This window comes from Ahaetulla prasina, chromosome 11 (assembly GCF_028640845.1).
Source record: "Ahaetulla prasina isolate Xishuangbanna chromosome 11, ASM2864084v1, whole genome shotgun sequence".
NCBI lineage: Eukaryota > Metazoa > Chordata > Lepidosauria > Squamata > Colubridae > Ahaetulla > Ahaetulla prasina.
Window position 1 is genome coordinate 16,150,327 of NC_080549.1, and position 13,987 is coordinate 16,164,313.

Below are 13,987 nucleotides of genomic sequence, written 5' to 3' on the forward strand. Positions count from 1 at the left end.
GAGAGAGAGAGAAAAAAAAAGAGAGGCCCAACTTCTTTTAAATACTTTTCACAATATAAAGGTAAAGGTTCCCCTCGCACATATGTGCTAGTCGTTCCCGACTCTAAGGGGTGGTGCTCATCTCCATTTCAAAGCCGAAGAGCCAGCGCTGTCCGAAGACATCTCCGTGGTCATGTGGCCGGCATGACTCAATGCCAAAGGTGCACGGAACATTTTTTCTACTTGCATTTTTACGTGCTTTCGAAACTGCTAGGTTGGCAGAAGCTGGGACAAGTAAGGGGAGCTCACCCCGTTACACTGCAGCACTAGGGATTCGAACCGCTGAGCTGCCGACCTTTTGATCGACAAGCTCAACGTCCTAGCCCCTGAGCCACCGCGTCCCCTTATATATTTCACAATATACACGACTATAATACAGACCGCGTAGATCACTCTTGGCAAGAGTTGTGTAGTGTCTGTTACGCACTTTGCTCCTTTCTCTTTAAGAGAAAAAAAGGTAACGTTTGCTTATTTTAATTTTTAAATAGGGCGATATTGTGATAAACAATCTGTTGCATTACCATTACTTTTTTTTTAAAAAAAAATAAAGACAGTGATGAACGGTTCTAATTTTTATATCCTCCAACAAACTGAATTATTGCTTTTAATTATCTTTGCTACTGAAGGATCACTCTGTTTCACTGGAGGCTTTCTAAAGAGCAGCCTCAGAATAATTACAAAATGAATCCTGGCTGCTGTAATAGGATCTGTTAATTGGGGAGTGGGGTGTAGGGGAAAAATTGGAATGGGGAGCTGGGCGAAGGGAGCTTGCCTAGCGGAGAATAATATTGGTGCAATTCCTTCAAGGTGTTTAATTAAAGATAAAACATCATTTATTTGAGCTATGGAAAAGTCCACGGAGGGGGAACGGAATTTATTAAGTTATTGCAAGTAATAACACTATTTGCAAACAAAGCTCCGGTAACACAATCAAAGTCCACATTTCTCTGGTTTGAAACTTAAGAGGTATTCTAAGCATGGTTTTTTCCTTTAAAAAAATAAAAAGGAACAGAAAAAAGAAATTCACCCCTTTACTTTCTCAGATGGACGACCTTTTAAGTTTACAGTCCAAAGGAAAGCTCTCCTTTGTTTGCATGAATAAACACCCCCACCTTCCTGCAAAAGGCATTGTTTAAACAATGTTTTGAAAGAGCCTTAAGCAAACAGTTGGAATATATAAATAAAACAGACAAACAAGAGTATTTTTTTTTCCTATGACTATTACGTGGAAAAAAAATTTACTTACTAAAGAGAAGAGACATCACCCGGCGAACAAAAGTGTGTATACTCAAGGCGATGGCTTTCCCAGTGGAAAGTTGGTCCCTTCCAACTCTGCTATTCTAAATTCTGAGTAACTATTGTAGTTACTTGCAAAGTTCAGCAGGAATGCTACAACTCAGGACCAGCCCTGATCAGTGTTTAGGTGGGCTGCCATTATATTTCCTTCCTCATTTTTCGGCTTAGCCAAGAATTCTTAGTCTTTCATGGAATTCCTTGGGACTTTTCCTTTCAGGAATTGGAATTTGCTATCCTGAAGACCTTCAGACCATCAACAAATCCAAGCTATGTTGAGATTATTATTTTTTTCCTCCATCTCTATTTTCCCCCCCTCCGTATTTCCACTTAGAGGTTCTCCCGATGCAACTCCTCTACCTTACATGAAAAATTACAGCCGACTAGGATCATTTTAGACTATTCAAGCATGTATCAGGAACTCATTATTAGTAGATGAATGTTATATTGCTTGATCATAGCAATCTTGCCAATATTGAGAAAATAATCACCCTTGAGAACTTAAGGAAAGGAAGTCGTATCTCTTGGCTTCCTATTTAATTTTTGGGAGTTTTTAAATAAATCAATAGTGACCAAAGCTTTCTCTTAATCTTGTGGCACAGCGCAGAGGTTAGACGACACTAGTGGAGTCACACCTGGTCTTAAGTCAGAAGGTGGGTTGCTTGCTTTTGATTTAACATGATGGATGAACTGAGCCAGGGATGTCAAACTCGATTTCCTTGAGGGCCACATCAGTTAACTTAACAACAGACATTTTGGGCTCAATTGTGGTCATAGGTTGAGGACTATCTGTACAGAAAAAGCCACAATAAAACTCCCTTTTTATAACCCTGTAATTCCTTAATTTGGGGTAGAGTCAGGGCAACTGGACAGACTTGAGCATTTACTGGCTGGATGCCCTTCCTGACACCTATGCGGAGTTCGCAGTAATTATTTTTTCTTTGCACCCTAAGGAAGAAAAATTTGCTGCTACCTAGGATTGAACCCTCAACCTTCCGAGTGGGACACCAGTGTCTTCACCACTAGGCCACCATGCTAATCTAGGAAGCCATAATCTCAGATGAAAAAAATGAAATCCCCTGAATGCTTGCTGAATAACAGAGCACTCTTTCATATTCCAGATGAAGAAAAGGCCATTGACAGCAGCAAACTTTTGGTTATGGAAATGTGCTTCTTTAAATAGTTACCAACTGTTTAGCTTAATAATGGTAACACCGTCAAAGTGATGCAAATAAGGCAACAACTGCAGAAGCATCACCAGTTTGAATTTATTTATATACACTATATAAACTTTTATTAAAGAATGTTTTAAAATTCAAAGCCATACAGGTTTTGAAACAGAAAAGTAAGGAAAGCAAAGTAGTAAGTGAAAAAAGAGGAGAAAAGAGAAAAGGAAGGGGAAGGGGAGGTGTCGTGTCCCACTCCTCCGCTGACGGCCGGGTCAGGGAAATCCGAATCAGGCTTGCCTCTGCAGCTCTGCCCAAAGTCCTAGCAAAGTCCTCAGAGCAGGCAGGAGACCAGAAAGTGACTTCAGCAAGATAAGTTTGACTTTGCCTGACTCAGAGACTGCCAGAAAGCAGATCCTTTATATAGGCCATGGGGTGTGGCTCCATGACTCAGCACTCATTAAGGCCTGCCCCTCCCTTCCTTCTGTTGCCTCCACCTATCCAGTCTTCTGATGCGAGGGTCACTCCAATCAGCAGCTGTTGGAAATAAACTTTCCTCAGGCTCACATGCTGTGGAGGAGGGGGAGGGGTCTAGCTGCTCCGTTTGCCTGGGCATGGAGCCAGGGCTGGGGCCGGGGGGTGCTCCCTCCTCTGCAGCCTGCTTGGGCATGGAGCCAGGGCTGGGACCGGGAGGTGCCCCCTCCTCTTCAGCTTGTCTGGGCATGGAGCCAGGACTGGGGCCGGGAGGCATACATTCCTCCATGTTCGGGAGCAGATAAGAAGGCCCTGGCTGCTGTGAGAGCAGGCAAGACACAACAGGAGGAGAGGAAAGGAGAGGAGAGGAGAGGAGAGGAGAGGAAAGGAGAGGAGAGGAGAGGAAAGGAAGGAAAGGAAAGGAAAGGAAAGGATTCTAATCTTAAATTACAAGTACATTTCTTACCTTCTCTAAGATTATGACAAATTTTCCTTCTTTTTTTAGTCTACCCTTTCTAATTATCATCCCCATAAATCAAACGTTCATTTTTTAAATTTTTTTTTTCAGCCAGAAGTCCATAAAAGATTTTCAATCCCTTTATAAATGTATCTGGAAATTTTGAATTTAGGGATCTGAAAATCCTGATTTTACACTCACGCAAAAACCCCACCCTACCAGAATCTGTCTGTATTCTCAGATGCTATCCTAATAAATTCATAGATCTTTGGTTAAGACTGGAAATATTAGACTTCTACTGGTCTTAGGTTTGAATTAAATTATAGATTAATCATCATCATCATCTAGGACCATGATGGCGCCCCAAAATACAATGAGTGTGAGGCCCCTGCGCATGTGCCCCATCCCCACGCATGTACACACAACCCTCACGCCCCACGCCCCGCGCATGCATCCCTGCACAAGCGCCTGTGGCCCCCCACATGCCCCCGTCCCCCTTTCCATGTACAGCAGAGACTCAATGACCAGTTGGCTGGCGGGAGGCATGCGCACAAGTGTGGCGGAGCTGAACTGGGGTGACGGCTTGCGTGCCCACGGAGTGGGCGCTGTGTGCCGCCTGTGGCACGTGTGCCATAGGTTGGTCATTGCGGATCTAGGATGTTATTATCGATATATTGCAGAAGACTTTGAGTTTCTGGAGTTGAATAACAGTCCAACAATTTATTATTCATGGTCCTGCTCTCACTTAGCCAGCCTCGTTTTAGAAGACACTGTGCTTATATTTATTTGTTTTAAAAAGAGAGTGAGTGAGTTTATTTATTGATTTATTTTGCTTGTTTCCAACCAATCCCTTTCCTTCAAATTTAGAACAATTTAAAAATATGTCCCATACAGGGCTTTTTTGTCGGGACAAGGAGTCTGCATCATGCTCTTGGGAAGCCTAGGTCAGAACAAGATGCTGACTGTGTAAATCACTTAGAGAAGGCTCTATAGCACTACTGCCCTTCCTTCCTTCCTTCCTTCCTTCCTTCCTTCCTTCCTTCCTTCCTTCCTTCCTTCCTTCCTTCCTTCCTTCCTTCCTTCCTTCCTTCCCTCCCTCCCTCCCTCCCTCCCTCCCTCATCCTGCCCTCTGGTGCTTAGGAGAATAATTTGACCCCCTCTTCTTTGTTGCAGCCCCTCAAATACTGAAATACTGCGATCATGTCACCTTTAATTCTTTCTTTAGTCTAGCCAGTTGCTGCTGCTGTTGATTGTCAGTCAAGGTAATCCTCATCAACCCACCTGCCATACTGCTAAAATTATATCCATTAATTTCTCATGGTAGCATACAGTTCCTATGGATCTTCCAAGGTGTTTTATTACAAAACCAGGTAATATTATCACTGCTAGACATCGCTAGCACTGATGATGTTGCCTAGTTTGGTAATGAAATGTCTGCAAGAAAGCCATGCGACTTAGGGTATAAGGACAGGGGTGGGATTCAGGCGGTTTGGGTAAATTGTTAGTTACGGCCAGCGGCTGGCCCCGCCCATCCTCCCCGGTGCTATCCCATCTTATACAATTGTCGTGTTTTCGATGCAGTGTGTATGTGCGCAAGGCATGAGCGAGCGAAGCAAGCGTGCGCATGCGCGCGCTCACGTATTTGATTCTGGGGGAACCGGTTTTTAAATTATGTGAAGCCCACCCAGGGGTGAAATATACTTACCTTCCCTACCGATTTGGAAGTGCACATGTGCCGCACGTTTTGCTCGCACACAAACCCTCTGCGCATGCACAAACCCTTCTGCGCATGCCCAGAGGGTAAAAAACAGGTTACTTCCTGGTTAAAACCAGGAAGTAATGACAACTGGGCGGGTGCGCAGAGCCTCACACTGCCATTGTTACCGGTTCAGCCGAACCAGTCTGGACCAGTAGCATTCCACCCAGTGGTGGGATTCAGCCAGTTCGCACCTATTCAGGAGAACCGGTTGTTAACTTTCTAAGCAGTTGGAGAACCGGTTGTTGGAAGAAATCTTATTTTGTTTTTTGCCACTTTCCAGGGCTAATCCTGTAAGGAAGGAAGAAAGGAAACATTCTAGCCCAATCTTTATTGCCCTGCTTACAGAAACTGCCCCTCCAGTTAACCCTTATTACATAGGCGGAAGTGCCCATCGATGTGAGTGACATTGAGTTGGCCACACCCACACGGTCACATGACCACCGAGCCCCACCTACTCAGTTGGTCATTAGGGCAGAGAACCATTTGTTAAATTATTTGAATCCCACCACTGATTCCACCCCTGTATAAGGACCATCAAAGTCCTACTCGCATGAAGAAGCTTTGTAACATCAAGGTGCTACCATGTCCTAACTTTAAAGGCGGCTTTTGAAATGACTCCTTCTTTAGAAAGAAACTGCTGGCATGCATGTTGTCTCTAATTTTCCATCCTTTGTCAACAATCCCAGTCCATCATGACGTCATCTTTCTATTTTTTGCCCAAATACAATACTCAGCAAATCTCATCAATAACATTTTAAGAGCTTTCCATTTCAGTCCACTGACACTTGGGACCGAATGGCCTCAATTATATATATTTTTAGTTTTTAATGACTCCTTCATTAAGGTTTCCTCTTCGAGCCATTTATCTTTGGGGCATTAATTATTTAGCTTTCTCCGGCAAGAAGGAGCTCGTGAAATTTTGTCAAGGCGTTCAGTTTTTAACATTTATATCCAGTTTTTCAAAAGTGCAGCTGGTTCTCCAGGTTTGTGATTAAATGTCAGGAGGATGAAACTTTTTATTCTATTTTTCCCCCAGACCTGACTTAAAGGCAAGAGATGAGAGGGAAATAATTTAGAAATAAAGCCCCAATTCGTTTTTTAGCCAGGACCATTTTCTAGGTTAAAAAGAAATCGTCTTGGAAATGATTGGGTTTATGCCTGGGGGGGAAAGAACAGAAGTTAACGTGAGCAAAGTCAGTATTGATAATTGCGTAGGGCTGTGTGTGCTCACTAAGTCAGAATCCAGTGCGATTTTCTCCCTGGTAAAATATATTTCTAAATCCAATTCTAAATGAGGTTAAATCCATTACCAAAGGAGTGGATGTAAACTGTGCATGGCAGACTACTCTGTTTCTTGTCAATAATCGTTTAGAAAGGACAACCTTTGTTTGCTTCTGTGTGTGTTTTCCTTCCTGTTTTAAACTACAACTTTACTTCTCTGGGAACAGGGCTATGGATCTCCTCCTTCCTTGTATTGCTTTGACAGGGCAGGGTTGTTGTTTTTTCCCCCCATCTGGTCTTCTTTCCTAAGGATTCCTCCCTTCCTCTCCCAAATAAAAACTGTCTGACTGGAAGGAAGAATTGCGCTTGCTTTTTTTTTTTTTTAAAGGATAAAAGGGACAAGGATTTCCTCCAGCTTTCTTTAACCTTTTAAAAAAAAAATCTTACTGCACGTACGGCATGGCTGGGCTATTTTCAGTGCCTCCTTCTCTACTTTGGCATTTCCTAATATGACCAACAAAAATGCTATGGTTTTCCCGGTTGCAATGTGTGCTGTATGGCTGTGAAAGTTGGACCATAAGGAAGGCTGAGCGCCAAAGAATTGAGGCCTTTGAACTCTGGTGCTGGAGAAGAGTCCTGAGAGTCCCTTGGACTGCAAGGCAATCAAACCAGTCAGTCCTTGAGGAGATCAACCCCGACTGCTCTTTAGAAGGCCAGATCCTGAAGAGGAAACTCAAATCCTTTGGCCACCTCATGAGAAGGAAGGACTCACTGGAGAAGAGCCGAATGCTGGGAAAGATTGAGGGCAAAAGAAGAAGGGGACGGCAGAGAATGAGGTGGCTGGATGGAGTCACTGAAGCAGTCGGTGTGAGCTTAAATGGACTCCAGAGGATGGTAGAGGACAGGAAGGCCTGGAGGAACATTGTCCATGGGGACCTGATGGGTCGGACACGACTTTGCAACTAACAACAACAATGTCCAAGTATTCATTCATTCTGAGAAACAAATTAAGTACTCAAATGGATTATCGGGGGAAACTTGATATTTGGTGTTTGAAGCAAAAGACTGAAGAGAAAAGCTTTGATTTTTCCATCAATTTGTTTTTACCTACAGAAACAAGCCGTTATGTAATCAATCAGAGGTTTTCCTGATTAAATGTTAAAGATGTTTGGTCAAAAGTAAATCAGGGAATAGATTTTATAATAATAACAGAGTTGGAAGGAACCTTGGAGGTCTTCTAGTCCAACCCCCTGCCCAGGCCGGAAACCCTACACCATTTCAGACAAATGTTGTGTCTTGCCCGCTCTCACCGCAGCCGGGGCCTTCTTATCTGCTTCCGAACGCTGAGGAATATCCTAGTATGCCTCCCGGCCCCAGCCCTGGCTCCATGCCCAGACAGGCTGAGGAGGAGGAAGCACCTCCCGGTCCCAGCCCTGGCTCCATGCCCAGGCAAACGGAGCAACTAGACCCTCCCCCTCCCACACAGCATGTGAGCCTGAGGGAGGTCAATTACCAACAGCTGCCGACTGGAGTGACCCTCGCTTCAGAAGAATTGATAGGCGGCGGCGTCAGAAGGAAGGGAGGGGCAGGCCTGGATAAGTGCTGAGTCATGGAGCCACACTCCATGGCCTATATAAAGGACCTGCTTTCTGGCATTCTCTGAGTCAGGCAAAGTCGAACATATCTTGCTGAAGTCACTTTCTGGTCTCCTGCCTGCCTTGAGGACTTTGCTAGGACTTTGGCAGAGCTGCAGAGGCACGCCTGATTCGGATTTCCCTGACCCGGCCGTCAGCGGAGGAGTGGGACACAACAACAAATGGTTATCCAACATTTTCTTAAAAAATTCCAGTGTTGGAGCATTTACAATTTCTGTAGGCAAGTTGTTCCACTGATTAATTGTTCTAACTGTCAGGAAATTTCTCCTTAGTTCTAAGTTGCTTCTCTCCTTGATTAGGTTTCCACCCATTGCTTCTTGTTTTACCCTTAGGTGCTTCGGAGAATAGTTTGACTCCTTCTTCTTTGTGGCAACCCCTGAGATATTGGAACACTGCTATCATGTCTCCCCTAGTCCTTCTTTCCATTAAACTAGGCATACCGAGTTCCTGCAAACGTTCCTCATATGTTTTAGCCTCCAGTCCCCTAATTATCTTGGTTGCTCTTCTCTGCACTCTTTCTAGAGTCTCAACATCTTTTTTACATTGCGGCAACCAAAACTGAATGCAATATTCCAAGTGTGGCCTTACCAAGGCATTATAAAGTGGTATTAACACTTCACGTGATCTTGATTCTATCCCTCTGTTTATGCAGCCCAGAACTGTGTTGGCTTTTTTGGCAGCTGCTGCACACTGCTGGCTCATATTTAAATGGTTGTCCACTAGGACTCCAAGATCCCTCTCACAGTTACTACTATTATGCAAGGTACCACATATACGGTACCTGTGCATTTTGGGGGTTTTTTGGCCTAAATGTAGAACCTTTTTTGTTGTGGCGTGGCCTGTATCCCCTTACATGAATGGCTCAGATATGAATCAAGCCTTCTTCAAAAACCCGTTTCAACCAAAGCTGTTTTTTCTAACTTTTATTGGATTCAACCTGTAATTAAATAGAATTTATTCACATCCCTGTTGCCCGCATGGATGCAAGACAGATGAAGATTCTAAGTAAGAATCAGGCAAGAGTACCATAATCATCTAAAGATATATTATATTGCCCCTATATAAAGATGATTAAAATGTGTCTTCTTGAGACGGCACTTTGGAGAAATGTCTCACCAACTTGGATAGATGTCTGTCGTACACCGTCACGGACAGTTGCATAGCAACCCCCTTCCTGATGGTGATTTGTCTTACTCAAGGTGAAGGCTACCGAAATGTGAGTGATTGTAGGACACATGTTCATTGTATCTGCTGCAAAGAAGACGCCCTTGACCAACACCAAGGATATTGCGTCCATGCAAACACAAATGCAGGAAGTCTCGCTGCTCCATCTGGGTGAGAAATGTATTCTCAGCTGAATGAGGAGCACAAGGGAAACGAACTGAGATTTGCTTCTGAATCTCCGTTTCTTTCATAATTAGAATGGCACTGATGCCGTTCATTAGTTTGTTCTTCACTCATTGTAAAACTGGACGTGTTTCTGTGTAAACTGTTCTTTGATTGTCACTCAGTTGGGTTTAAAGGGCAATTAGGAGGGGAAAAAAACCCCGCACGTTTTAGAGCAAAAAAGGCTTACAAAAATATCTGCTTTGCAAAGCTGTTTCCAGAGGGTGCATATGTTTTGTTACTAATTTTAACAAGTTACAAAGGGGAAGTAGGAATGTGATCTGACCAGTTTATGAATGCAGATCCCAAATCAACACAGGCAAGAAGTGTATTGGGTGATCCCTTTCTACTAAAAAAAAAATTAGTTTCTGAAATTCACTCCAATACGATCATCAACAATAGTCATTGCTGAAAAGAGAATATGGGGCCAAATGGAAGACCAGCATCCTGTCTGAGGGAGGTGGGCAGTTCCAAAATGTAAAAGGCAGATAGGTAGGTAGGTAGGTAGGTAGGTAGGTAGGTAGGTAGGTAGGTAGATAGATAGATAGATAGATAGATAGATAGATAGATAGATAGATAGATAGATAGATAAATATGATGGATGGATGGATGGATGGATGGATGGATGGATGGATGGAAGGATGGAAGGAGATGCATGGATGGGCAGAGATAGATAGATAGATAGATAGATAGATAGATAGATAGATAGATAGATAGATAGATAGATAGATGATGGATGGATGGAGATGCATGGATGGGCAGATATAGATATAGACAGACAGACAGACAAACAAACAGGATGGAAGGCTGAGTCAACCTTGAGCTGATCGGGATTGAACTCTTGGCAGTAGGCAGATTTAGCCTGCAATACTGCATTGGAAGGAAGGAAGGAAGGAAGAAGGAAGGAAGGAAAGGCAATAGCACTTAGACTTATATACTGTTTTACAGTCCTTTTACAGCCCTCTCTATGTGGTTTACAGAGTCAGCCTATTGTCCCCAACAATCTGGGTCCTCATTTTACCCTCCTGGGAAGGATGGAAGGCTGAGTCAACCTTGAGCCTGGTGAGATTTGATCTGCTAAATTGCAGGCAACCAGTAGTCAGCAGAAGTAGCCTGCGGTACTGCACTCTAACCACTGTGCTACCATGGCTCATGGGATGTTAATCCTTCTCAATAAAAGGAAACGATTAAAACAAATGACCACTTAGTATTTTCTGAGAAGTGTACTCACCACCGTTTGATGGTTGACCTGGATCACCTCATCCCCTGCGTGGATCTTCTTACATTGGTCTGCTGGAGACTAAAGGCAAAAGAAATTTGAAAACTGGTCATAAATCACTTTGTTCAGTGCGGTTGTAAATTCAAACAGTCACTAAATGAACTGCTGTAAGTTGTGGACTACCTGTGCTTCAATGGTCTGATCACAATTGCTACCACGCCAATTCCTTTATCAAATTTCTCTTACTAAAAAAAAAAAAGTATGTACAGTAGTGGCCAAAATTGTGGAAACCTTTTGGGAAAAGTGTATTATTGATGGCTAATAACACCACTTTGTTTTTGGTGTTTCAAGATAATCTTATTCCACTGCTGGAATGGCCTGGGAATAGCCTAGATCTTAACCCAATTGAAAATCTATGGAGCCGGCTAAAGAAACTTGTTAGTCAGAAGCAACCCACCAATAAAACCCAGTTAATAGAAGCCATCATTCAATCTTGATTTCACAATATAACAGCTGCAGAACTAAAAGACTTGGTTCACTCCATGGGAAGACGTTGTAAGGCTGTAATTCATGCTAAAGGTGACCCAACTACGTATTAACTGACATGGTGATAATTTTTTTATATCTCGTGTTTCACTTTTCTTCTTTATACTGTAACTGCTGTTCTAATCACAAATTAGTCATAAAAGTTATTGCATTACATTCTTGATTAAATGATCTTTCCATTGATCTATAATTTTATGGTATTACTCCAAAAACAAAGTGGTCTTATTAGTGAGTTTTAGAAAATATATGTTAAGGGTAATCAGGGTTCACAATCAAGGTTGGGACCAATTGAGCAGAGTACCTTACGCATGAAAACGACTGAGACTGGTTGTATACAATAACAGTCACTTGCAGACAAACTGGGGTTTGATATTCCTTTTAGGGAAAAGGCAAAGTCATAGTCCAAAAACAATTCCAGGTCATACACATATAAAACCAGTCAGGGATGTTACAAATATCAGGTCTTCTTACTTGCACACATTTGGTGCGCACTGTTCATGCACACATGCAACACGTGATTGGTGCGTAGTGCGCATGTGTGGCCAGCGAACCAGTAGCAAACCGGTTCAGATTTCACCACTGCAATACACGACAATTAATTTTGTCTGTATATTATTTGATCTGAGGGGCAACGATATAATGCATTGCCACTTGAGAAGGGTGTGTGACCCAAGAGAACATTTGTAGAAAAATAACACAAATGTTATTAGGCTGTCAGGAAACCATCTCCACAAAAGTTGAACACCACCTGGCTCAGAACAAAAAGCAAACTTCTTAGCAACCCAGTGCAGGTGCACTTCAAAAGCCACCAAACTTGAAAGAAAGAAAGAAAAGAATTCTTTGGAAGGAAAATACCATACCGTCCAAACTACACAAAAGAATTCCAACTTGGTGAAGAGTTTTTGTTATGTTCACATTTCAATTAAAAGCATTCCCCCAAAGCATACACAAGAACTAACCGCTGAGGCAAACAATGGGATCAGCAGCAAAGGAAAGTTGATTTCTTTCCAGTTTTTTCAACGGCCGAGAAGGGAGGCACAACACTTGACAACGTTGTTCAGAATTGGGCAATTATAGAGGCTGCAGAAAAATTATATAAATTTATCTGAGGTCCAGCAGGCACAGTTTCTGAGATATTGGTGCACTTTTCAAGGAAATAGCTTTTAGGGTTCTTTTATTCATTTTAGTTAGACCCATATGTCTTTCTTATGGTGTAACTATCAGCTAAACCTGATTCTGCCTCGTCCAACCAGCTGCCGTTTGGACATTTTGGGAGACCATGGCATAATTCCTCACTAGGATTTGGCTAGCATCATCATCATCTATCATCTCTCCCCCCTCCCTCCCTCATCTATCTATCTATCTATCTATCTATCTATCTATCTATCTATCTATCTATCTATCTATCATCTATCTATGCCCATCCATGCATCTCCATCTATCCATCCATCCATCCATCATCTATCTATCTATCTATCTATCTATCTATCTATCTATCTATCTATCTATCTATCTATCTATCATCTATCTATCTTCATCACCACCACCATCATCTCTACATCTCTCTCTATATCATCTCTCTCTCTCATCTATCTATCATTTATGTACCTATCATCTTTTTCATCATCATTTATCATCCCCCCCCTCTCTCTCTGTAATCTATTTTCATCATCTATTATCTCTCTCCTTCCATCAATATATCTTCATCACCATCACCATCACCATCTCTCTCTATCATCTATCATCATCATCATCTCTATCCATCCATCCATCCATCCATCCATCCATCCATCCATTGCTAAAAGCAAAAGTATCTCCCCCCCACCCAGATGCCAGACCAAACATGGGTTTGTATCCCACCCTTGGCCAAAACTAAACCAAGCACTTTAAGACCTGGAGCCTTTGTGAATGCAATCACAGAAACATGGAGAACCTTAATGAAACCAGCCTTAAACCTGTACCTTCCTCCAACCCTGCCCTGCCAATCCACGAAGTCTGCTTTCCACCGGGAAGGCTTGCCAGAGGCATTTTCTCACTTGATCTCCTGAATAATGTAAACATTCAGTTTGTCTTTATTTACTCTCCAACTTTTCTCACAACTCTTCCTCCCTTTCCTATCTTTGAAGAATTGGAGAAACCTACCCATCCACCCACCCTCCGTTCCTTTCTCTCTTAAAGTTTAAAATAGATATTTCCTTTTAAAGAGATTCCACAATTATGAAGGAGAAAAGAAAGGGAGGGAGAGGATGCCCATTTGTGCTGAACATAAAGTGATATAAATATCGCAATAAAATTAGCGAGGGTGCTTTATTACTCTACTGGAATAACTGTTACAACATATCCTAGGCAGAGTTAGGAGACATCTGCAGAGACACAACCAGCACACCATCATCTGTCTTCCATTCTCCGAGAATCACAAATCCAATCACCATCATCATCATCATGTTAGTTACAGCCATTTTCCCCCCCCAGTCTTCATTTTATTCTGTTTCACTTAAAGAGTTTGCAGTATGTTTCCTAAGGAGCTCAGACCAGGCTCATATCCCCAAAGGGAATGGCGTGGTTATATCAAAGACCCAATAAAGGCTAACTTTCCTTTTTCCATTCTGCCTTGTTAAACTGGGATAATTTTATTCCAGTCTTCCCTAGACCATCTCTCACATGAAAAATGAGCCTCGAGGAAAGAGAGCGCGAAAGAACCCTGGATGCATTTCATAAAATCCAGGTAAGGAATATTTTATTTACTCCTCTCTGTCCTTTCTGGGTATAAAA

The 13,987-nt window shown here is 42.5% G+C and overlaps 1 protein-coding gene across 1 annotated transcript in view; it reads right to left on the reverse strand.

The window, feature by feature from the left end:
- LOC131183866 (connector enhancer of kinase suppressor of ras 2-like) overlaps nt 1-13,987 on the reverse strand; it is a 436,268-nt gene that overhangs the window by 159,360 nt on the left and 262,921 nt on the right. The window contains exon 8 of the mRNA XM_058154608.1: nt 10,682-10,750. Coding sequence (XP_058010591.1) covers nt 10,682-10,750 — 69 coding nt within the window. The remainder of the gene's footprint in view (nt 1-10,681; nt 10,751-13,987) is intronic.